At 35.9% G+C, this 24,833-nt stretch overlaps 2 protein-coding genes across 2 annotated transcripts in view; one reads left to right on the top strand and one right to left on the bottom strand.

Moving 5' to 3' along the window:
- The window catches only part of COG5 (component of oligomeric golgi complex 5), a 203,215-nt gene that overhangs the window by 43,320 nt on the left and 135,062 nt on the right, over positions 1-24,833 (top strand). The window lies entirely within an intron of this gene.
- On the bottom strand, positions 1,737-5,304 carry GPR22 (G protein-coupled receptor 22). The gene is made up of 2 exons (XM_009504225.2): positions 5,266-5,304; positions 1,737-3,322 (listed from the first exon to the last, which is right to left on the bottom strand). Exon 2 carries the CDS (start codon positions 3,295-3,297, stop codon positions 1,996-1,998), a length of 1,302 nt encoding a protein of 433 aa, XP_009502520.1. The 5' UTR covers positions 3,298-3,322; positions 5,266-5,304; the 3' UTR covers positions 1,737-1,995.

Genomic DNA, 24,833 nt, shown 5'->3' with positions numbered 1-24,833 from the left:
GAAATAAGAGGAAGGTTTTCAATTCTTCTAGGAAACTAGGGATAGCTTCGATGAAATCAACACTGGAAGCGGGTACAGTTGAATGCAGGTGTCATTGGGCTAACTTTTAGAAAAAAACCCAGTGAATTTATGGTTGAATGTACGTTATATGGTAATTTTAGATAATGAACTATTATCAGTTATATAATAAAACTTTAGGTAGAATGTGGATGATTTTAAGTGGCTGGTCTTTGTGGAGTATGAAGCTGTAGTATTATTTTTTTGAGTCTTCTGTTCTGGTAAGCTAAGGCATGAGCCTAAGTAAACTAAGCTACATTACAAGTACTGCTTCTTTTTTAACCACAAAAACAGTTTTGGCAATACACATATGATTAATAATTTGATAATGTAATGAAAAATAGCTTTTTGTTCCCTTAAAATCACACTTTTTTTTTTAATATGCAACTTCAGAAAGGTGCTTTAGAAATCCTAATTTTTTAATGTAATACTTTAGTCAAACTAGCTCGCATATTCAGGGATATGCTCTGCTTTTTTCTGCCAATACTTATTGAGAATTAGTCTTTTAATTATACTGGTAGCTGGTGACACACTGAGCAGTTGATAACAAGACAAGTGAAATCATGCTAATAGATTTTGCAGTTTTTTGTTTTGTTTCCGCATCCTGTCCCCCCCGTCCCACCAACTGGTAACTAAGTCGAATGTAGCCACTGTTCATTGAAATGATTAAATTTTTCAGCATGGGATAGTGCAAAACACTCAGCAAACTGTTGTTTGGATTAATATCTTAATTATTGCTTACAGTGCTATGGACAATGATGACTTCTTAAGGCTTCTTGATTCTTCACTGCAGGTATAAGATGAAACAGAAAAAGAGGATATAGAATGATGGTATACCATAGTCATCCAGAAATAGGGTAGCTAACAGTATTGGTGATTGGTTTCTGACAAAGCAGTTGCATGGCTAGAACTGAACATCATCAAAGGAGAAGTGAAGTCAAAATAATACAGAAGTTATTGAGGGCAAGAAAATTATCTTCTACTTTAGCTGTGGCACTTGACAGTCATATCTATCTATGTAGCTAGATGAAATTACTGAAAAATCTCTGTATAAAAGGTACCCCTGACACTAAAGGTCTAGCTAAACCCCTTCAATGTGAAAATCTAAGCTTTTGCACAGGAATGGCTTTGTTGATTGGTCGTCTTTTAGCATCAAGCCTAATAACCTTCTTGTCTGTGGCTTTTGCCTTCATTTAGCCTGTCTTTCCCCCTTAACCCCTCCACCCCGCCTGTGTAATTATTCAAAGTTGTGTATTTTCTATGTAGAAATTGTATACTGTCTCATATACACAAGACTTTTTACCTTTAAGAAAAGCACTGTCAATTTTTGGACCAACACGAATTTTTTTCCTCCCATCAAAATTAACTGATCCTGAACCATTAATTGAAGGACATTACGTAAGTGGCTTTGTCTACATGTGCATGATAATTCCATGCTGGAGAAATTTTAAATAAGTAGCTATCTAAATATGAAGTCAAAATGTGTCCAAGTTGTAGCTGTATAGCACTGAGAATATCTCTGCTCAATACTGTTTATGAATTAAATTTTAAAATACCTTATCATGCAAAATGGTGAATTTGTGCTTCAGAAAAGTATTCCCGAGTGGAATTTTTGTTTAAAAATTCTTTCATATTTACAAAGAAACTTGAGCCATACAAATATTTTTAAAAGTTTGCACTTCTTTAAGGCTATTTATTTTCTAAAAAAGAGGACTTGAATATTTTTGACAAATATACACATGGTGTTACGCTAACAAACGGCCATGCAACATATATCTTACATAATGAAGAAATTGAATATACAAGACCTACTCTATTTAATATATATTGAAAATTTACAGTCTTGCCAATAGTTAAAAAATTTTTTTCTTATTTGGCAGTATTTTTCTACAATTTGTTCAAATATGCTGCTTGATGTGTTTTGGTGAATACTGTAATCTAGTCAGTGACAACCTGAGGTACTAAACATTTCTGCCTTACTTCGTTGTCTTCAAAGGAAATCTTTTTGTTCCTTTTAGGCTCTATCCATGAGTTGTGTATTACAGCGTTATTTGGCATGGGATCTGCTTCCACTATTGAAACAACTCGCTTTTTCATCTTACTTTTCAGAACTTTCTGAAACTTTTGTCTTGTGAATGCATAAAGTAGAGGGTGAAATATAGTTGTTCCATATGCCATTACTAGAAAACATAATCGCAACTTTACCAAAAGGTCACTTGGGCCCAAACATAATATGGTGGTGTTTAAAACAGAGATGGGTGTCCAGCAGAGAAGGAATGTTGAGATAATCAAGAGGGACATTCTGAAGACTCTTTTTTGCCGTTCTCGTCGCTCCCGGTGCCGTTTTACAGCTCGGCGTAGAGCAATTATGACAGACACAGAAGTCCTTACACCAAAGACGACGTTTCTTCCTCCACTGCTGTGGGACACGTCCGTAGTCTCATGCTGAGTGGTCAAAGAAATAGTTTTTTTCTTTCTAGCTTTCTTCTTTTGTCCTGTTGTAAATCTTGTACCAATCCGAATATTTAGAGCCTGGAGTATTTTGGTGTATGTAATTAGCATTACTATAACAGTGAAGAAAAAGATTGGAATCTGAACGAGAAGGTGGTAGTACATTCCTAGCTCAGTGTGGTACTCGTTTGTACTCACGCACAAAAGTGTCTTATTTTCCCAAGTACTTGCACTTCGAAGACTGAAAAAGTTGACCTCAATGAAAGGAATCAGGAAGGAAAAAAGTGAAATGATCCATATTGATGTCATTAGTATCACAGCCCTTCCCATGGTCAGAATTCGATTGGCAGGTTTTACAGAGATGTCGTATCGGTCCAGAGTGATAGCAAAGACGTTAATTGCAGTTGAAACACTTGCAAAAGAGACACAAGCCTCGTGGAAGCAGCAGATGAGAGCGGTGTTACTCTCCAGTGAAAGCAGAAGGATAACTATAGTTAGAGGAATACATCCCACACAAATTATTACATCAAGTACATGAAGGTTCATTGTAATTATGTTACTGACAGAATTGATTAAGTTGGATTTCATACAGTAAAGTACCAGCACAGTGAGGTTGCTGCCAAGTCCCAAAACAATTTCTAACATCAAAAATCCAGTGAGAGAAACTTGAAAGCTTAGTGGATATGACAGTGGTTGGTACATGTTGGTGTCGATGTCATCAATGGCATCTCGGACTGTAATGTTAGATTCAGACTGCATGTTGACTTCCAGAATGGGGGAGAAACACATTCTTTTGTTGCAGTTGTTTTTTCTCCTGAAAGATGAAATAAAATATGGAACTATTTGATTTCTTAACAATTATTGTAGATAAATGCAGGGAAGGAGGAAAAACATTTATGCTTATCAAACTCTTGATTTACTGTATGTTTAGAGCTTTGGTTGGCATGGACTCAAAAGCCTGAGGATCTAGGATAAGGTCTTTTCGTTTTTAAAGGAAAGTAGGATTTGTTTAAAAAAAAAAAAAAAAAGAAGAAAGTGAAAAGCTTCCACTTAGGGAGACAAGGCTTTATTTATAGTGATGTGGCCTTTACAAAGGGCCCATTTGTTGAATAAACTATACTTGTGCATCGCCTTTGTATTGCGTTGAGGGTCACTTCAGAAGAATGTTGTTAAGTATAAACAAATTAGTAGTACTCAAGATCACTTTCAAAAGGCTCTTGTGGAAAAAGAAAGTGATACGAACATGGAGCACTGTTGCTTATGTATCATAAAAAGAACATTTAAATTATTTGTGGGAATTTAGCAGCCTCTTTCTTATGAAGAGTTTGCAATAGTGTTGTGGGCTGAAACTTGAATTTCTGTAATTTAGCAGATATTTAGAGAGCTTGAAAACTTCTTTTGGCTTTTATATATATATGCACCTGCACATATGAAACTTACCACTACAACAATTTTATATAATTGTATATAATTTCAAATGCAAAACTTACATGGGTTTGGGGGAATGGAGTTTATACAAATGCTACTTTTCCTTTTTCTGATTTGAATATTCAATTTCTTCAAGAAATGATTGTCTACATGGAATGGAAGGGTATTTAGTTTTATTTCAGAAGAGATTTAGGGGAATAATTTGAGAAAATACTTAAAAAGAAAATTGTCTCAGGGTTTTGGGTTTGGTTTGTTTTTTTTTTTAAATACAAACTGCAGTCAAATCCAACATTTATATACATAGCATGTTTTTCTTAGGAATAAGTGAGGTTCAAAAAAAGTAGCATTTATTACATCTAGGGTTCTTTTTATTTTGTGGCTCATCTGCTTTGTTTTATCCTATGCGATAGGTTGTAAATGTAGCATCTGCATGTAATACCTGATGTTTTTATTACTGATATTGTCAGCCAGCTCTCGAGTTTGTAATGATATGAATAAACAGACGAGAGGTTATTCAATTTCTTGTTATGATAGTTGAGTTGGGTTTTTTTAGGTAGCTTTAAAATTAAGGGGACGTACTTGGCATGAAAATAAATTTAAATGTGGACCTTTGTTCCATTCTGAATACATTAAAAATGGATAGCACTAAGGTGAACAAAAATAAGCTCTTTTTTAACGAAAGTATGAATTAAGCATACTTGGGATACAGCCTGCAAATGGATTTCATCTGCAGTTCTGAAAAGCCTCAATTGCACAATACTATTAATTGCAAATTGTATGATGAAAATTCTTGGTATGCTTCAACAGTTATTTCACATGTGCCTCTTAAATACAAAAGATGTAAATTAGAATGTATTAGTCTCAGGTGTGAACTGAAACAGGACATATTTCAAAAGCTTTGTTTGATTTCTAATTTAGGCTACCTCTGTTTGGTTTGTATTAACCCTCAGGAATATGATTTCCTCTGTGTACACTGTTCTGGCTGTGAATGGATTTCAAGAAACCATTCCAAATGCATTACTGTATAAATGCAGTTCTTTTGTATTAGCAAAAGCCAGGAGGAAATCAAAAGCAGATCTGCTAAAACAAATGATCTTAGCTCTAACAGTATGCCAACTGAAATTTTGTGAGAACAGAAAACTTCAGATGTGCTATGTCTTATGAATAAATTAAACATCACCTCTTTGTGGCATTGATCAGATTTCAGTTAAATAAAAGCAGAAACGTCAAGGCAAGGAGCTAATTTACCCGATGCATCGCCTTTCTGGACAGAGCCTGGTCCCTTGCAAATTCTAGGCAGAAGTGGGGTGCATGCAACCACTGACCTACCTGTTCTCTGTGCCTCAAGGGCCTTTCAGATCATTGCAGCAGCTTGTCATAAACTGATACATGGTGTCACTGACAGATATTTGACATGCACTGTAACCTGGAAACCAAGTGGTAGCTGGGCTCTTATTTCATTCCTTGCAGTTTTTTTTTCTTTTTTTTGTTCCAGCACTTCAGCCGCAAAAAATTCTGATTAAACATGGGGACTTCTTAATTGCCTGAGATACTTCTATAGACCAGTGCATATTCTGTTTGTCTGTTCTGAGTTTCAAGCCAGCAATAACAAATAAACCTTCTTTTAAGTGATGTTAATTTCTTTCCCCTGTTGCATTTTGTAGCAGCCTGCTTTTATTTTCCAGGTTTTTTAAAAAAATAATTTCTTATCTCTGTGTTCAGAGTGCATGTAGACATCCTTTAGTTTATGGTTGCGTATTTCTTTCTGTAATATTCCTGCTCATTACTTTTGAGTGATGGCTTAGTCAAAGAAGTTGCTATACATCAGAAAATCCAGTTCATGTGCTTTGAGAGTAACCATGAGTTACCTATTTTGGTTTATTTTCATTTAAGGTGAATACATAACAGACCATGAAATGGAGAGAAAAATATCCATTAGTCATTATGACAAATACGTTATTTAATGAGTAGTATAGAAAAAGCTTGGTTAAACCCTTATTCAGCTTGCTGGTGAAGTATGCATATTCTCCTTTGGGGAATTCATGTTTCGTTTCTTCATGCATCAGTAGTTTCCGCAATTCTGTTTTTAAATTATAAATCCCTCTTTAAGAAATGCTCACCATTTTAAGAATCAATCATAGCACTCTTCTTTTAACGAAAATCTGAGCAGATGTATTAGTCTTCCATGTATATTGTTGAAGTGTCGTGCACGTAAATGGTAATGCAAGTGTGTTCCATGTTTTGTTTCTAATTCCTTTATGTCTTAAGAATACATTTTAGTGATGCATCCTGCTGCTTGTAGGTCATACAGCTAGAAAGATACCCGGTCAACTGCATTCTTCATACTGTCAGTTGTAAAACTGAATTAGTTGCTGCATGCCCTTGTGAAGGGGAGGAAAAAAAAGGTTAAAAGTAGGGCTATTAATTTCAAAATAAAATAATGCAACTATATATTTTCTAATATCACTTATTTCATGAATGAAAGATCTCTAAAATTGGATCTTATAGATTACATAGAAGATCAGTTAGTGTGTTCACTATTTGCTAGTAAAATCATGTCATTCTTCTGTCAGCTTACATGAATTTAGTTTTTTTGGACAAGTTTCCTGTTCTCCAAATAGTGCAGGTTACCAAAAAAACCCCTGACTAGAAGCAATAACTGTGGGATGTAAAGTGTCTGTGATCAGACCTAGAAACTGTAGTTTCATAGCTCCTGTGAGCAGGTAGTTTATATATACAACTCTCTTGTCTTCTAATGAGAAATAGAGCAGAGCCAATGAGCTTTATAGAAAATAAGTTTTTGTTTAATTTGCATACTGTTGTAATTTCCTTTCTTGAAATAAATGTTTAGCAAATCCATGTTTTTAATAAACAGCTTGAATGTACAGAGTAATGAAGGAAAGAAGTTTAAAAAAAATCCGACAAAAAAGGGGGATTTCTTGAGCAATGAGAGATTAGTCATATTAGCCAACCTTCATAAAGCAATAAGTACACACTAATTACAGACTATCTGATCCTTCAAAGAGTAACTGAATAAATCTGTAACATATTTAACTGCCAATATTTGCAAATACTGCTGGGGGAGAAAAAAAAAATATTCCCGGTTACATTATGTGGCTTTTTTCCCAAATACTGTATTAGCTTAAACTGTACTGGTTTTATGTTGTACAAACAAAACAGGTTTTTAATATTCTACAATACTTTCATACAAAATAACATTTTTCTACCATTGTGTTTTTAATGGGGAGGGGGAAATAGCATTTGAATATTTCCTGGTCTCAAATATAACAAGATGCTAGCGCTTAATGTAAGTTGAATCTGATCTCTTCCCTTTCTCCAGATTTTCTGTTAAATGTTGCTTATTCTGCATACCATAATAAGGAACAGATCTTACCTCCACTAAAGGTTTGATAAATTCTCGATGCAGGTGAAGCAGTTCCAGGTTGGAGGGATTCATTTTGTTCACTTGTTAGCAGAGTAGAAGGGAAAGAGGGTAATAAGCATATCTTCAAAAAATGACCTTAATGAAAATTTGTGCCTGTACTGTGCCATTGTTTCAGCATACTGCTAACGTATACAACTGCTTTAGTTCTGGTGTACAGGCTGCTGCAGTCTCCCACTCTTCCTACTGTAGAATCAATAAGCATCTGAAAATACATAATGAAAGTAATTTAACATACTGAAGGCTTCTTGTCTCCAGAGACACCACTGAGATTCAAGCTTTCTAAAAAAGAAAAGCAGCGCTTCTGAGAGGAAAGCTTGCGATGGGCAGCTTTTGCAGAATGACAGCCTACCTTGTCGCTTCTCCTCACTGCAGAGAGATGCAGTGCATTCACTAATTTTGATTGGTCAGTGATGTTGGGCTTAAATTGTGCTTCATATATGGGATTGATGCCCCCCTCCCCCCAATTTATGTAAGGATTCTTTTATAAAAGGACTAAATTTACAAATGATTTATGAATTCTGGAATATATTAAGGGTATGCCAGTTTTATTTTTACCTTTTCACTCTTTACTTTGTGTATACTGGAAACCACATGACACTGAAAAAAAAAAAGGGATTAAATGTTTATTACTTAAAAAGCTTCCAACAATCTATATTTGAATTTGCCTACTTTCCATTTGTGATTTTTTTTTTGTCCCAAGAACGTCTCAGAAATAAAACTGCCTCTTTGAGCCATGCTGAATTTCACCTGATATGTTTATGTGCAAGTGAACATTTAGGTCTTGTCTTGAATAAATCATATTCAGGACAAGTTGGTATCTGCATGTATATTAGGAAAATTTCTATTAGGATTCACAGAGATTATTCAGACCCTTAAAATGGGCTGATAATTCAGTTTAATTAATGAATCAGAAAAGAATGATTTTTATGATCCATCACCATGTACAATGTATGTATAGTAGTGTAGGTTGTTAATTTTGTTGAAATGTTAACTTCTAAAAAAAAACTGTGTATGTTCTTGCTAGAGACTTCATAGGTTTCTGTAAGGATGTCTTCTATGATGTTCTCGACCTTCACTTCGCAGGGGATGTCTTCAATTTCACTTTTTTGTTTTGTAACTGATTTCTGAATCTGTTCTATCAGTATAAACAATGCTCACAACCACATAATGAGGGAGAAGTGTAGCACAATATCTGTTTTAATTAGTACTAATGCTAAAATAAACCTTGGAAATAAATTCAATATACAACCCAAAGTAATATTTTTAAAAAAATTGGTTTGCTGAAGCAAGTGGTTTAATAATATCTGAGTATAAAATGTTCTGCTGGTAGTTTTTCATCTCAAGTAAGTGTGGGGTGCAGGGCTTTTTCTGTGGGTTTTTTTTCCCCTTGATTTTAGATTTTAATTTTTTTTTTTTAAAGTTTGGTAAAGTACTAAATGTTTAAAGCATGGTTCTTGCCTAAGCAGCTGTATTAAGATGGCAGTTCTGGTCAAATTTTGATGGGTTCCTCTGTTTATAAGTTGTTAATGCAATTACAAACTGCACATGTGTTACTCAGATGTCTGCATTTCTTCTCTTTACTCTTTCTCTCAGCCATCCAATATATTATTTATCTTTAGGTAGCAGCATACTTTATTTTTTAAAACGGCTGCATATCTGTCTAGGGGGCTTCCTCTTCCGTACTCTTTTACGTTCAGAAAGTACCTAAATAAAGAGTGCAGAAACTTTGAACAAAGATCTGTAGGTACCAGCTGGCTCTGTTCAGTAGCAACTGATGGAGCTCTTTGAGCTGTCTCCATATTGTCTTCTTCCCAGGAGCTTGAAACCAGTGATACCAGCATAGCTCTTAAGGGTGATGTGGTAAAAAGGATTCCTGAAATGAATGCATAAATACTAGTATTAAAGTGATTTACTTGCTTCACTTTCAGTATGACTTAGGATAAGTAGGGAAGCCTGTCTAAATTTAAACAGATGAATCTCCATCTCCCTTTCTAATTCTTCAGTATGTGCCTAAACAAAGATGGAGATATTAGAAAGAAAAAGGTGTATGTATATGTGGAGGAAGATTGTAACGGGATTTTGGATATATAATAGATATGTGGTTCAGATGCGGCCAAAGGGGTTGCGAAACACCTATATTACAGGAGGTGATAATGGCAAAAGTTTATCTGCAAAAAGTGTTTGAGAGGAATGATAAGGAGCTGAGTTGTGAACATATCAAGCTTAAGTTTTCTGGAGAGAAAATCAGGAGAAGAAGCAGTACCATATGGAGGCAATCAAGAGTAGGTGGATGGATAGACATTCTTACAAGCCATTGCTGTGCAGATGCTAGTTAAGATGGTGTGAACAGATGACATCATCCTCAAAGGGTAGATAGGGAAGAGTGGGCAAAAAGAGCTATGTGCAGACACCCAGCACAGACAGAAAAATGCATGCTGTTCTTATACCTGTTTCTATATCAGTACAGAATGGAAGACAAAGAATTTGACTGGTATTTTTGGTTTTAGGGGAGTGAAAAGTGGGGTGGAAGGATAATGAGAGGGTAGAAATATCGGGGAACAGCAGGAGTCTTAAACCAGGAGATTGGTGATAAAGGATCTTTGGACTGAGAATGGCAACACATGGGGAGAGGGAGATCCAGAATGTGACAGAGAAGAGAGCCATGAAGGGTTGAGGCTGCTGGGTCTGATGTGGGGAGAAGATAAATGCAGAGAGGCAGGAGCTTGAAGCAGAGCAGAGCAGAAGGGAACAGAGGCACGTGAATGTAAAGAGGCGCTGGGTGTACAGTAGAGAATACTGCAGTTGCCATAGCATACACCCCTGTAGTACTTTCCGATTGAATTCAGGAGTTATAACTGCCTGTTAGAGTATGTTTTTCTGTTTTGTTGAGAATAGGAAGTATAAAAATTTGGAAGTTTTAGCATATTTCTTGGTCTTCTTCCATCTTTTTTCTACTGTCTTACTTTCTACACACAGGAAGTAATGTCCTAGCATCGACTGTTGCTGCATTCTGAAACAGTGGTAGGTCATTTGTAGATCTGGAGATCTAAACTCTGCTGGTGAGTTGATAAGATCACCCTGAATGCAGCTTCTTGCACTGCAGTTTTTTAAAGAAGCTTACTTTGTTAAAAAGGCTCCTTAGGCTCACAAGGTCTAGCAGGGCCAGATGAAGTACTTGATTCTGATGTTTTCTATCAGAGTCCTTGACTTTGGAGCTTTAGCATTCTTCTAATGTGCTTTAGGGTATAACTTTACGTAAACCTATCACAGACTGTCTTAACATCCAGGTGTCATGGAATAGACACATTTATGAAGATCTTTACTGGCACAGTTGGAAAACTCTGACTGCTTACTTCCCTTGCTCTCTGCATTATTCTTTTTTCAGTTTCTATGATTATCTCCCCAAAATGCTTCAGCAGCACTTTCTCTTTCTTTGGGCTGCACGTCTTAGAATCATAGAAAAATTAAGGTTGGAAAAGACCGCTAGGATCATCAAGTCCAACCGTCAACCCAACACCACCGTGTCTCCTAAACCATGCCCTGAAGTGCCACGTCTACACGTCTTTTAAATACCTTCAGGGATGGTGACTCTACCTCCTCTCTGGGCAGCCTGTTCCAATGCCTGACCACTCTTTCATTAAAGAAATTTTTCCTAATGTCTAATCTAAACCATCCCTGATGCAGCTTGAAGCCGTTTTCTCTCATTCTATCGCTAGTGACCTGGCAGAAGAGACCAACACCCACCTTGCTACAACCTCCTTTCAGGTAGTTGTAGAGAGCGATAAGGTCTCCCCTCAGCCTCCTCTTCTCCAGACTAAACAACCCCAGATCCCTCAGCCTCTCCTCAAAAGACTTTTGCTCTCTGTGTCTTGTTTCCTAGTTTGAATTTTGCTGCTCATTTAGTGGCTACTTAGAATTTTACTGCTTCTGGGTCTAAAAACATAACCTGTTCTCATATTTGCAAGAGACTTGGCCTCCTGACTTGTACAAATTTCTCAGTGACACTTAATCTCTTCAGAGCTTAAGTCACTTTTGAAAATTAGTATTGGGTGATTTTGGACATATTGCCCTGGGATTGTTCTTCGGCATTATTTACATGGTGCACCTGCACAGTTCCAGCTAGATAGCTCCTCCTGTGTTTACTGTGCACTTACCTACACTGGGCAGCGTGATGCCCAATTCTAGCATACCTCTTCTGAATAGTTTATTAGTATCTATTTCTAATAGTATCTGTTCTAGCAGCTTGTGATCCATATCTAAAATGTGTTTCTTACCTCATTGCATCTTAGTTTCCTCAGTAGTCTGTTGCAAAGAACTTTGTAAGAATGTTGTTGAAAATCCTATAACTTTTATAGTATCAAGGAAAAATAATCAGTGGATAATAGCATTTTGGGTTTAGGAGTTGTACTGATGTGCCCTTGTTATGCTGGATTTGTCAAGGTCTTCTGTTTTACCCGATGCTGAAATTGTGGCTTACTGGCCTGGATCATGCTGCAGCATGCTTTTATGTTGAAAAGGTGTAAATCTGACTCCTGTCTAGTACACGAGTTCTAGTTGTAAACCGTTTTGGGATTGTTTAAGAGTCGTATTATGAGTAGATGACAAAAACTCTGCTAGAAGTTGTACATAAGTACCATTCTCACTCTGGTGGTAGTAGTCTTTGTTTTCTTTTGACACAAGTACTTTATTCTCATTTCTTTAATCTATCGAGAATGGTTCTAAGACTATTATTCCGTTTCTGTAGTAAAGACTGAGATACACAAAATTAATTTTCCATTCAGTGTCCTATCCTTAATGTTTATTTTCATTTCTCCCTGACTGTTGATTGCCATACAGCTTTCTTTGTTTTGTTATTGCAATAATGACTTATTTAGGTTGGGGTTTGGGGTTTTTTGTTTTTTTTTTTTCATTTCTAACTTCCATTTTTCCCTTGCCAGAAAACATTTCTACACATGGGACATTGTTGATCTCAGTTTCTCCATCTTAGAATTACCTCCATAGATTAAAAAAACATATGAATTTTCCAGCTAAATTATACATCTTTTCCTTTTGCTTCCTCCTGTGCTTGCAAAGATGTACACCTTTGGAAGTAACACAAAGACAAGTATTTAAAAATAAGTACAAAGTTTATTATATATAAAGCATATATATAATGTATTATGATATATATTTTGTATTCTTATATAGTTTTTTATATATGATGAAGTATGTATTTTCAAGATGCGGAGTTAATGTTAGCATAGCAGCTTGACAATGGAAAAATTATCTACTTGTGCTATGACATAAAAATGCGTTAGAGCATTCATTTGGTTTTATGTAATTGTTAGGCATAGGTTATTTGTTCAGTAGAATTCCGTGTTAGTTCAACTATTGACCTTTTCAGCACTCAAGAGTTCCTGCACTGATGCGGAAACATGTAAGTTACAGAATGCCCTTTAGCAATTAATACTGAAACTGTTTTTAGTTTTGCACAATGAGGTGATACCAAAGAAGAATTACAGAAGCAGTGCTGGTTATCACTCATATCTAGAGAAGGCATCCTTTTCATATCGTAACAGTAAATTTGTTTTAGTGATGTAACTGAATCATGGTCCTGGTGCATTATTGCACAATTATTTAAGCATTTTAGATAAATAAATAAATAAAAATATTATCAATTATCCTCAGGAGGAAAGTATGGCTGGTAAATGTACTAGTAATTTCAATAACATCAGTCTGACTCCAGCTTTTTGTCATGGAAGTGATTTGTCCTCTAGTATAAATACACATCGTGAATGGTGCTTTGTCTTGTAGTAGTTATTGGCAAAACTTTAAAGAGTCATTGTAAATGTCAAGATCAATTTTTCATTTTTCTTTAAAATTGCAACATTGCTGTGAATTTAGTTGTTCCTTCATTAAAAATCTACTTTGAGTACTCTGACAATTTGAGAGATTTCTGCTTTTATAAAATATTATTAGTTCCAAGTTGGCAATTGCTACTGAACTTTAGTGAGGGTTTTCATTACTAAGGAAAGGCTTTTGGAGTTCTGTCATCGTATCTTTTGTATTGCTTCAAATATACAAAGAAGAAAGCCACCTGCTCACATTGTTTAAGCTTGTGAAAGTGTGCCTGAAAGAACTTTGATTCTTAAGTTGGAAAGTAGTTCAGCAAGATAGCTGAAGAGTGCTGAAGCTGGAGTGCTGACACTGTGTGGCTGTGGAATGAGGAAATACTGCCTCATGGTTTAAAGTCCCAGGTGGTTGCTTACCTTGCTTTCATCAAAATATTCGGTATGTTGGAAGAAGTTTTCATCCCGGGTTGCTGCATTGCCTAGAATCTCCCAAGTCCTAGCTCATGGCGGCGCTGTGTGGGTGCGTGGCAGAAAGGGATGAATATAAATGTTGCAGTAAGCTTTCTGCAAGGCTTATTAAAGTGAATTGGATTCAGAGGTAGCTGAACTTAACATGCAGGATTTAAACTTGAGGGTCTCGTTCAGGATTCTCCCTTAGGTATCCTTGATGCTGTGGAAGCTGTGCGTGGTAAAGTATTCAGGATGGGCAGCAGCAGGCATAGCACTAGCTACCCTCTTACAATCCCCTGATACAGGAGTTTTGTTACACACCTTCCAGCTGTAATATCCTTTAAAGTGGAATTGCTAATTTAGAACGAAACAAGAAAATGGTAAGATTTTCTCTAGTGTTGTTTATTCAACAGAGATCTTGGATAGGCTTTGTTTCTAGTCATTCTTAAAAATAGGAAGGTAATACAATTTTCTCTTAATTAAGACAAAGTAACTAGTAACAAGCATTCTTCTAGCTGAAATTAAGAGACAGAAGTCTTCTGATCTCAACTGCCCTGTGAGTAAAGAGTGAACACAACATGAATAGGTGTCCCTTTAATTTTGTTACGATCACCCACAGTGTAAGGATTACCACCAGGGTGACTTTATACATTGCAGTCTCGCGCAGTTAGCCCATTGGTTTGGAAGCACTACACAAAGTGCGTGAAAAGGATCTGGTAGGCTTACTACCTTTAAAATGAAAGTTCAGTGACCACACACAGTAACTCTGTGTGTTTCCATGTAGCTGAAGCAATAGGAGTGTACTTTGCCTTCTTCAGACCAGAAAATAAAACCCATGGACAGCGGTTAGGTTCCCCCACCCAAGTTGTGAATGACGGGTATAAGTGGTTAAAACCATCTGTCAGGCCCCTGTGTTCAGTTCAAATATAGGAAGCCATTCACATCAGCCCGACAGTGGTGATATTCCTTACATTAAGTTCTCAGAATCTGAAAAATTATGTGCAGTAATGTGTTTCCTTGTCTGATTTTTTTTAATGATAAAAGACTCTCTCTTTCCCTCTTTGCCACCTTAATTATTGACTTATTATTTTTTCAAGGGAAACTGATAGAAAATCTGTTTATGTAGTGCCATAAAAAGATGTGTGAGTGAAGTTTAAAAGTAATAAGCTGTAATGATAAATACTTGATAGTAAGGAACTAGTGCAACTAGTGCAGTGTGTTGGCTTCACCATTTACTCTGCTAAAAAGAATATTCCTTTGATTGATGTGCATGTTGATTTAAATTTAGATTTGTGTCGGTATCATCTTCAGCTTTCTTTCTTTGTTCCTCTGTTGTTTGGGTGTAGTAGTTTCCATAATTTGTGTCTGTAATATAGTTTAACTTCTTTTTGTTGATTGTTGAAAAATATCTCTCACTTCCTTAAGAGGATAAATGAAATAGAAATATGATACCCTTGATTTTTTTTAAATACATATATTGTAGCTCTAGAGTCTAAAATAAATCCCTAAACTGTGTTTAAAATGCATGCATATGAAGAACTAATTTTATCTATGAAGCTTTCAAATATCGAGGATTTTTGTGCCTAAACGATAGTTTCAGTTTTTTTCCATCTCCTAAAGTATTTTTAACCTTGCTGCATAATTGTTGTATTTGAACTCACTTATAGTAGTACTGAAGCAAACCAGAGCTTGTATGAAAAGTGCTCTCATTTGCTGTTTTTTGAGGGAAGGCTGAGAGCAATAGTGTCCGTGGTATGTCTGAGGAAGGGAATACTGTTTTGCTTTGTATATGGTTGATGCCTAGAAGTGGTTTTGCAATCATTAGGCTTGAAGCCTAGGTTTCAGTTTCTCAAGATTTTATTAATAAAATGAAAGCGGTTGGTGGAGACATTTTTGTTACACTGATGAATGATGAGCAAATACATGTTTATGTAGAAAAAATGTGTCAAATTCTTCAGCAGCTTTCACTGCTGATCTGCTTAATAAATTAAAATGTATAGGTAGAATGAGTTGCAGTGATAGGAGCCGTAAAGTGCAGTTGGAGAGGGAAAGAGGAAAAATGTTATTTCATTATTTCCAGTATCTTTCAAAGTGAGAAGCTTCAATATTACTAGGTAGGCTAGGAACTCTGCAAATTGGTACCTAGGGTTAGGAGCTCCTGGAGGAAATGTGGAAGACAGAATATAGCAACTGCTACAACCTATCAACAGGAAAACCATGTGAGTTATTACATACTGACTGCCCATTACCATGCTGTCTTTCTAAAAGAGAAATTGCAGTTCTGATACAAGCAGAGGTCTTTTCCAGTCCTCCTCCTTTCCACAGTAGATATGGTGCCTGGTGAGAAATCACTCCCCCTGAGAGACAGATGAATATGGAGGAGAACATTATTTCTCTTATTAATCAAGCAAATTAGTTTCAATGTGAAGAAAAAATGGAAGGAAAGGAGAGCCTGCCCTTTGAAAGTGGTTACTATTTTAAGCCAGCTGATGGATACGTTGGAAATGATTTTCTTTGAAGTTGTTTTATGTTGTAATACCTTTTCTGCTCTCTTGCTCTCTAAGGAGAAAGAACAACTCAGCCAGCCCTTCCTGTTCCCCTGCAAATTTTTCATTTATTCTTCAGAAACTTATTTTGTTTTCCACCATGAAAATATTCTAGGCATCTACCTTTTATTGGGTTCTTGATAATACCCTGGTTATCACTCCCACTCAAAAATCTTTAAGCCGGCATTATCACAGTAATCAATATATGCTTTGGACTAGGGTAGAACACTTCAACAAGAATTTTCCAGTGGTGTTTGAGTACATCGGTATGTAAGGACTGTATGGCTCTTTGGATTATCAGTTAAATGCTTACCTTTATGAATATTACAGGCTGTGATGATAGCAAGTACTTAACACAGTTTTTGAGAGTATAAAAGCAGCTCTCAGTAATCTTGAAGCCTGTAGGCAAAGCAACTATTACAGTATAGTTTGGCGCAATAACAGTTGATATTAGTCACAGAAATCTTAGTTTTTATTCAGTACTTTTAATCTACAGCAAATTTATATGGGCAGTTAGAGATAGTGTGGATTAACGCTTTTACTGAGGATTTTAGCTGCTTGTGCGATGTCCATGACCACAATAACTGAGTATCCTATATCTGCTTCATAGCTTCTCTTCACATCACTGTGTTTTGTAGAAAAACAGTTTGGCTACGTGCTAGAAGCCTAGGGCAGATCTGGAATGTCTGTCTGTATTTCATGAACTTGTCCAGTCTCTATAACACAAGACCAATTTATTTTTGAAAAATGCAGGGACTATATAAATTTTCCACGTTTATTCTCTTTGCAGTTCTTTAGGCACAGATTTTTTATGTCTAACTAGATTTGACAAAGAAAGTTGAGCCAAGGCAATGCTTTGGAGTAATAATGAGCAAATTGAGGTTTGAATGGAAAAATAGTTCATGTATTTAAATCTTTCTCTCAGGACATAATTTTTTTTTCCTAAAGTAATGTATTGGCGAAGTCAGAATATAAATTATTTCTTGCACTAACCTTACTTCTGTCAAAATTGCTTTAAGCCCTCAACTGCATTGGAAGGGGGCAGGGGGAGCAAAACAAACCCCAGAACATGCAAATAATTAATGAGATTTTAAAAAAATATATCGATGAAACACTATAGAACTCTTGACTTCATCCTCCAGCTTTTCAAAATTAAACAGAAGCCCCACACATCTCTAAGGAAGCAGGCCTTGCAGCATTCATGGAAGATTTTTGAACACAGGACAAAAATGTAGAACCACGTTTGGAGAATATTTCACTTGGATTTTGACATCTAGGAGCTGTTGCTCCTAACATAATCTAGGAAGTTAAATTAAGTGTAAAGATATTCACTAAACAAAACCTATAATCATATAGGACTTAACAGTTAAACAAATCAATATTACAAGTAGAACAAACTGGATATACTGCTTTCATGTATGGTGCTTTGGGTTGTGCCATACTGGAAGAACTTCTTATTGAGGTACCTTGTGTTTTACGTTTCTCCTTATCTTATCCTTCCCAATATAACCTGTATCTTACATGTGCGTGCAGTGTGGCGGAAGGAAGAAGAAAAGATACATCTATTTAGGATGAACCAGGCATGGAGTTGGTAGGATGAATTTGTGATGAGAACTAAAGGGGTCAGACGCAAGGGCAGGGAAGTTGTGAGAATTGCTACAAGGGTGACTGAGCTGCTCTTCAGAATTATTTATATAGGCTTTCCTTGTTTTCTTAATGATCTTTTGCTATAAGTGGACAGAGAATGTTGAATGTTGAGTTTCATAGTTGCTTTTGCAGGAAACTGCTAAGAGCTTGACTTGTAAACCTTGCTTTAAGTTTTGGGGTTTTTAAAACAAAAATATTCAGCAATATCAATATTTCTTCACTTCGGTACCACAATATAATTCCTTTAAGTTTGACTGCCATGTATTGCAATTTGCTGGATAGGGTCTTGTGATCAGCTGGGCACAAAATTGCCTTGAGTAGATTTGCACATCCACAATACAAAGAAATAAGAATGGAAATGGGATTGATCCCAAAAATTCCAAATATCAGCAACTGCTGAGAGAACTGTGGATGGTAGAGAGTCCATATAAAATTGCTAATCTGTAATTTAAAATATTTGTTTAAATCTGTGATTACAATGCAAAGTTTATTTTCTTTTTCTGTGCTTGTCTGAAAGTGTCTATATTTTCAAAGTATTTTTTAAGATCGCTGAGAGCTGCTAGTTGTAGATGCTGAAGAAATTAATTCACCAAATCACTGATCTTTTTAATTTTTTAGGTTCTTTTTAGAAACACATCCAGCTGATATAATTTAATATTCTGTTCTTGTGCAGTGTCTTGGCTAATGAGTCTGTTGAATGAATAAATAAATGGAAAGAAATGCAGTTTTAATTCTGGCAAAAAAGTATTTTTATTGCTTGTAAAATTGGCAGCAATATTCTACTCTGGGATAGCATTATTGGTTACTGACACAGTGGAATAATAGTAGCAGTTAGAAATAAATGTGAATTTAGCTGAATTTTATAGCTTGGGCTTTTATTTATTATTTTTAAGTAATTCTAGCACCTGCAAACTTATGCAAGGTGCTGGTTTCTCTTTTGACAAATATTACACATTCACAGATTAATGTATAGCTTCTAAACTCCATTGATTACTATTGACTAGCAAGTGCTTGCTAGATATCAAAGCAGTCTGACACTGAACAGGTCGCAGATTGGGCCAACCTGTTCTTTGACTGGGGCTCAGGAGAGGAGCCAGGCAGCTACCGTTTTACTCTCCGGACAGAAAAATGTGTTTGTTTTCTTTGTCTGCCTTTCAGCTTTTGAATTCCTACTGAGTTAGTAACTTATTTATTTGTTTTGGTATTTGAATGATATTTGTACTTTTAATTAGGAAATTCTGTTATGCTGCTTCTGGGAGGACAAAATAGTATACAAATAGTTTTCATTGCAGTACCCGACCCTTTGCTGTTCAGTTTTGCTGATAAATACAGGATAAATACCTGGGGATTTGGGGTGCTGCCTCAGCTGGGACAAGGCACACTGGGTTGCTCTTGAAGAATTCTATGGTTGCTTGACTTGATTAAAACTGTCATCACTGCCAGTGACAAGCAGCGCTCACTGTGAGTCTGTCCTGTTCAGCTGAACAGTGTGTACAGAGTAGTTATTCTACAACTCCTATAAGTATGATACATATACCATAGTTACAGTTTGTATGAATGTGTATATGCATATATAAACATGTATTAAGTATATTTTAAAGTATATCGGGTTAAAAAATTGAATTTAATTCTCTAGAAGTGGTGTGAGTTACACTCTTTCTGGCAACAGAATCAGTATAATCATTTCTGTAGAAACAGTTTTTATTTAATCAGTTGGTCTTATGCTGTGGCCTTTCTAGCAACCCTAGCCTGAGAAATTGTTGCTTAACACTTTTTTCCTCTCCTGGTCTTTAATTGTGACTAAAACTGTCTAAAGTCTTTGCAGACTGGAATGGAAGCACAGTTACAAAGTTTTTCCATGACAAGTGAATTGTCTGCTTGGGTTGCTTTGTTACAACTCTTAAGTGCCCACTTAACAGGAATTAGCATATATCCTTCAGATTTTTCTCTTGGAGTTGACATTACAAGCGATTACAAACAGTAAAGTGTTTGTTTCATGCTTCTAATTGCTTCACAGAAATCTTGATCCTGGTCTTCCAACATCCAAGAATGAATGAATAAATCTTTTTCTCATGAAAATCCTTTTCTGGTGACATGTACGTTTAACACTCCAGTAGAATTTCATTAGGGGAAATCTCATGATAAATTTAGGGAAAGAAAAAGCAAGCTCAAAAAAGAAGGTAAGTATCCTACTGTTAAACAAATATTAACAAAGAAAAGACTATTCCATTCAAGGAATTAAAATGTCTGCAAGTAGTTCTGCTTGCAATATTTTGGAATAGAATTCTGGTTATTTTGGATTTATCAGCAGGTTTTAGGAATTGTAGTGTTTTTGTTGCTGAGCACATTTTGAATTGGTGAACCCTAATGTAAAATTTTTCTTTAAGGACCCTATGGCCAAATGCAGTCTCTGCACAGGTGTGGCATGTGGGAGGAAGATAGTAGAGCAGTTTTGAGGTGAACAAAGCCCCTGTCTGAAGGGGAGGAAGGGCTGTACACCCATCAGTGCATCAAAAGACATGGGAGAACAGGTTGCAGTAGCTGGTGCTAGAGGAATGCATGAGATGCATTCTTCTGGATGCATGAGATGGACAGCACAGGAGATACATCAGTGCTCTGCTCATTTTCATTTTCCCAGTTCTTGCTGTTGATGAGTTTGTACTATTACCCACCTTAATGTAGCGAACCAGAGAAGAGAACCAAAACCCACTTTCCTGCTACAGTTTGTTAAAATATCCAATAATGCATTCTCCAAAGTGGAAACCTACTTCCAAAAGGTTACGAAGAAAGAATGCTGAATTTGCGATATTGTACTCTCAGCCTAGAGGCTTTCCAAAATGAGCTTTTCACCAAGGATGGGCCTACTGCAATAAGAGTGGAAAATCAGTTCAAGCCATGGTTTGAAGGGATATTTTGTCCCTGGTTTTATTTATTTTCACAGTGGAGTTTGTTTTGCCCCCCCCTCCTCCCCCAATTAACAAAGTTTTTCTTTTGGCATTTCTTCTGCTTAAGTGCATCAGAAGAAGGATTGTATTGGTGTGGGGGTTGGGAAGGAGGAAAGACAGAGGCAGATTTATCTACAGTACTAGAATCAATCTCTGCTGAAATTTAGATTTTTGTACAAATGAAGGAATAGTATTCCTGTCATCTCTTATATTTTTAATATGAAACTTTCATGTCAAATAAATGGGGGGCTAGCACAATTTGGGATTTTCCTTTGTGTAATCAAATGAGCTCTTAAAGTTTAAAAAAATTATAGATATCTAGTTGAAGGTGTAAGAAAGTTCTTAATATCTCCTGCTTTGGAAGACTTAATAACTCTGCAGTTAAGTTGTTTATACTCATGGGTAGAAATCAGTCAAAGGAAAAAAACCTGGGGAAAAATTAATTAATCAGCTGGGAATGGATGAAGCATTGTACAAAATCCCAAGGCAGTATTAGTTAAGAGACAAAGAATGATGCTTCTGTTATAATGCTGTTCACAGGACTTGGGTTTGAACTTTGGTTTAAGTGTAAAATTGTTACTCGGAAAAGCTACTCGGTGTTCAGCTTCTTCACTTTATAAAAATGCTTAAAACAGTAGCCAAATATGCTGTGACATCTAAAGATGGGAACTGTAGGCAAGTACTATCTACTAAAAGTTATTAAAAAACCCCAGTCTCTAGTTTTTGATCCATTTTACAAACTGCAACCTCACATGATGAATGAAAAGCAGTAGGGAAAATTATTTCACTTTCAAGCTTCATGCATCAATATGCTTTTTAAATATCATGAGAAAGTGCTGAAGCAATTGCATCTGAATGTGCTGCTTTCCTTTCCTTAACTGTTTAAGAGATGAGCATGATTGACTGTGTATATATTGATAGCTTTAAAGATCTGCAGAAAAATTACTGTGAAAACCAGAATTTGGGTAGACTCAAATACTGCAATTTCAAGATAAGATTTTTAATGGAATGTCCAATAAATAGTCTTAGCTAATTCTCCCTTAATAATAATAATTATAGTAAAAAATACAAGTCTCCAAGGTACCCCATCACCTTTGTGAAGAAAAGGGCAGCCAGGAAGAAATTTCAGCTCCTCAAAGGATGTTTTACAATTACAATGGTTTGAAAAAATTAACAGTGCATGAAACTCTCAGAAAATTTCTCTTTCATTATTTATGAAATTAACTTGTTTGAATTGTACACTGTCCTTCATCATTGCCTACAGAAGGGTTCTTTATTCATACTTGAAGAAAGAAACTTCTGAGTGTAAACCATTCTGTGTACTTGTGCATTTGTTCTAAATTATCTGAAAATTTTCTTTTTCTAGTTCTTTTTAGGCTTTCATTACTTGAACTCATGTTAAAATAAGCATGAGTGAAGAAATGGTGTTGAAGTCATGCTCTCCCTTCTATTTGTAGTCTAGGTACAATCTTTGATACATCAAAAAATGTGAATTGTTGCACTAGTACCCATAATTATTAGAATGAATTCACTGCTGTCTGCCTTAAGCTGGTGCTTACTATCAAAAAATTGCTTTTGTAGTTGAGCATGGTAATGTAAGAGGCAAAATTATAATTCTGCCATTGTGAATATAATAAATACTGCTCCTATGTGTATTACCAAAGCAAACACATCTGCTGTGGTGAAATGTAAAGCACAAGGTTGGCTTTCTAGTAAAATATTAAGTATTACAGATAGCTCTTTTATTGGTGAGTGTAAAACCTGTGAGTAAATCAGACCTATGGATGGTAGGGTTTTCTTTTTATATATTTAAAGGTTCTGTCATCCTGTTATGCCACACCTCCATTCCAGTTGCAGTAGTTGTGAATTGAGTTATGCGAAGAGTGATCTGGTTCTCAGGCTGAACATATCAGGCTGGATTTTGAACCAATTAAAGCATTTTTAAGTCTGGAGAGGTTTATTTTTAGTCTCAAAGGGAGTTCAATAGGCAAAGATGTCTTACAGTTTCTACTTCATGTTTATTATAACTATATTTCTACTTGGACAAATCCTTTTTCCCTTCATTTGTGGGCGGATTATATAAACTGGCAAAGCACAAAGAAAAGACAATTCTGCCTTGGAATCTTATGCTGCAGCCCTTTCACCCGCTTGTGAATAGCAGTGAATGACACTTTTCTTCTTTCTTTTAGATCTGAAGCTTTACTTATAAAGTAATAGCCTACTGTGCTATAGCAGCACAGAGATCAGGGTTATGAGTTTGATGCAGAAAGAGGGTAAATGGAAAAAGGAACGGGTATACATACCTGTAGAAGGAAAATAGATGTGCTACTCAGTTTCTCTGGATGAATGATCCCAGTTCAGAAGGCACAAGTACAGTGATCCCATTCCTAGAGAAGTTCTCTGAATTGTGGCTCAGAAAATAACAAGTCATTGAACTCCTGAAGTTTCCGGGCTTGAGCTTCTGTTTCCAGCCCCAGTTTCAGGTTTAAAAGTCTGAGCTATGAAAGTTTTGGCTCATCAGATTCACAAATTCCAAAGTGTTGCTTATTTAAAGCAGGTTGAGGTAGTTGCACTATGTATTATGTAATCTTATACTCAGAAAGATTTCCTCCCTTCAATGTAGTCAAAAGAGAAGTTGTTGTTTTACATTTCTGTGTTCTAATACATAACAGGTGACCTACTTTTGTAATTTCTACATGGGAATACAAAGAACAGCACTATTTACATATTTCGATATTCTCCTACACACTTCTCTGTCCTTTCTTTTTTTAGTTTTGTCTTCCCTTTTTTGTGTTCTGTGCCCAGAAATGAGAGGCTCAATGAAATAAAACAACTTAAGAATTCTTTAATTTAACCAGTATATAAAATGTGCATAAATTTCTATATAACGTAATCCTAAACGTTCATTTTCACATTTCTTTGAAAAGAAAAAGTATTTTTTACACCTGTGTCTTACATACGCCTCTGTCTTTATCTAAATTTTAGGTTTTGGTATACGTCTCATAGTTGTTTGTTTTTTTTTTTAAATTCCCTTTTAAGAAACTGCTGGGACTTTTAATTTAGTTTTTAGGTTTTTTCTTGGCACGGGAGGAACTTGACTTTAGCATAATTGACTGAAAAATGTATTAATAAAGTTGATACATACAAAATGCTGTTAAATGTGTAGTTTAAATTAGACTTTTCCCCTTGCACTGACCTTTTCTACTTTATAATAAAACATATTATTGTTACAAAGTCAGATAGCAGAAAATTTTCAGGCAGTAATGTTTTTCAGATTCATGGCATCTGTTCAGTTGGTGTTTATGAAGCACTTTGAGACACTCAGATGCAGGAGACTGTATTAGTGTATGTGTTAGATGGCACTGCTCGAAGGAGCAGCATGTCTAAATAAATGCATCTTGGACTGTTATAAATTTAGATGTACACAAAGCCTACTAAGTAAAATAGCCTACAAAAGGCAAAACATAAGCATTAAATTCCTTGGATGTCTTTTATTGGGGAAGCAGGATTGATAAAGGCACAATATGTTGCAGGCTTTATTTCACAGTTCTGCCAACACGAATCCAATCTGAGCTAGAGCACAGCTGCTATTCCTGCCAGTCCTCCTCTTTCTTCTGATGGAGCTTGATCAGCTTGCTTTGTTTTTCTGTGTTCTGTTAAAATGAAGACTGTTTAATGATCATTGCTAATGAATTAGCAGTGTCCTGTTCAGGGGCTTTCTTTACAGAGTGCTTCCCCCTTCAGCATTAAAATATTCTTTTCTGACACAGTATAGGGTAAGGTAATGAGGAAAAATAGATGTGAAGTTGAAGATGGTTTGTGATGGATAGAAATACATAGAGAAAACTAGATGTTCTTACAACAATTGTGCTATTCTTTTTATCCCTGTAACACAGTTACTCCTCCTCCGCCCCCCACACAACAGATTTGTAATGAAAGAATAGAATCTTGTGCAGGCTGCAACTCCCAGAGGTAAAACCCACAGTACTAGACTTCCATCTGTATAGTCTATTTTATTTCAGAGATATTTCAT

The sequence above is a fragment of the Phalacrocorax carbo genome, chromosome 1 (assembly GCF_963921805.1).
Source record: "Phalacrocorax carbo chromosome 1, bPhaCar2.1, whole genome shotgun sequence".
Lineage (NCBI taxonomy): Eukaryota > Metazoa > Chordata > Aves > Suliformes > Phalacrocoracidae > Phalacrocorax > Phalacrocorax carbo.
This window is presented reverse-complemented; position numbering and strand designations above follow the sequence as displayed.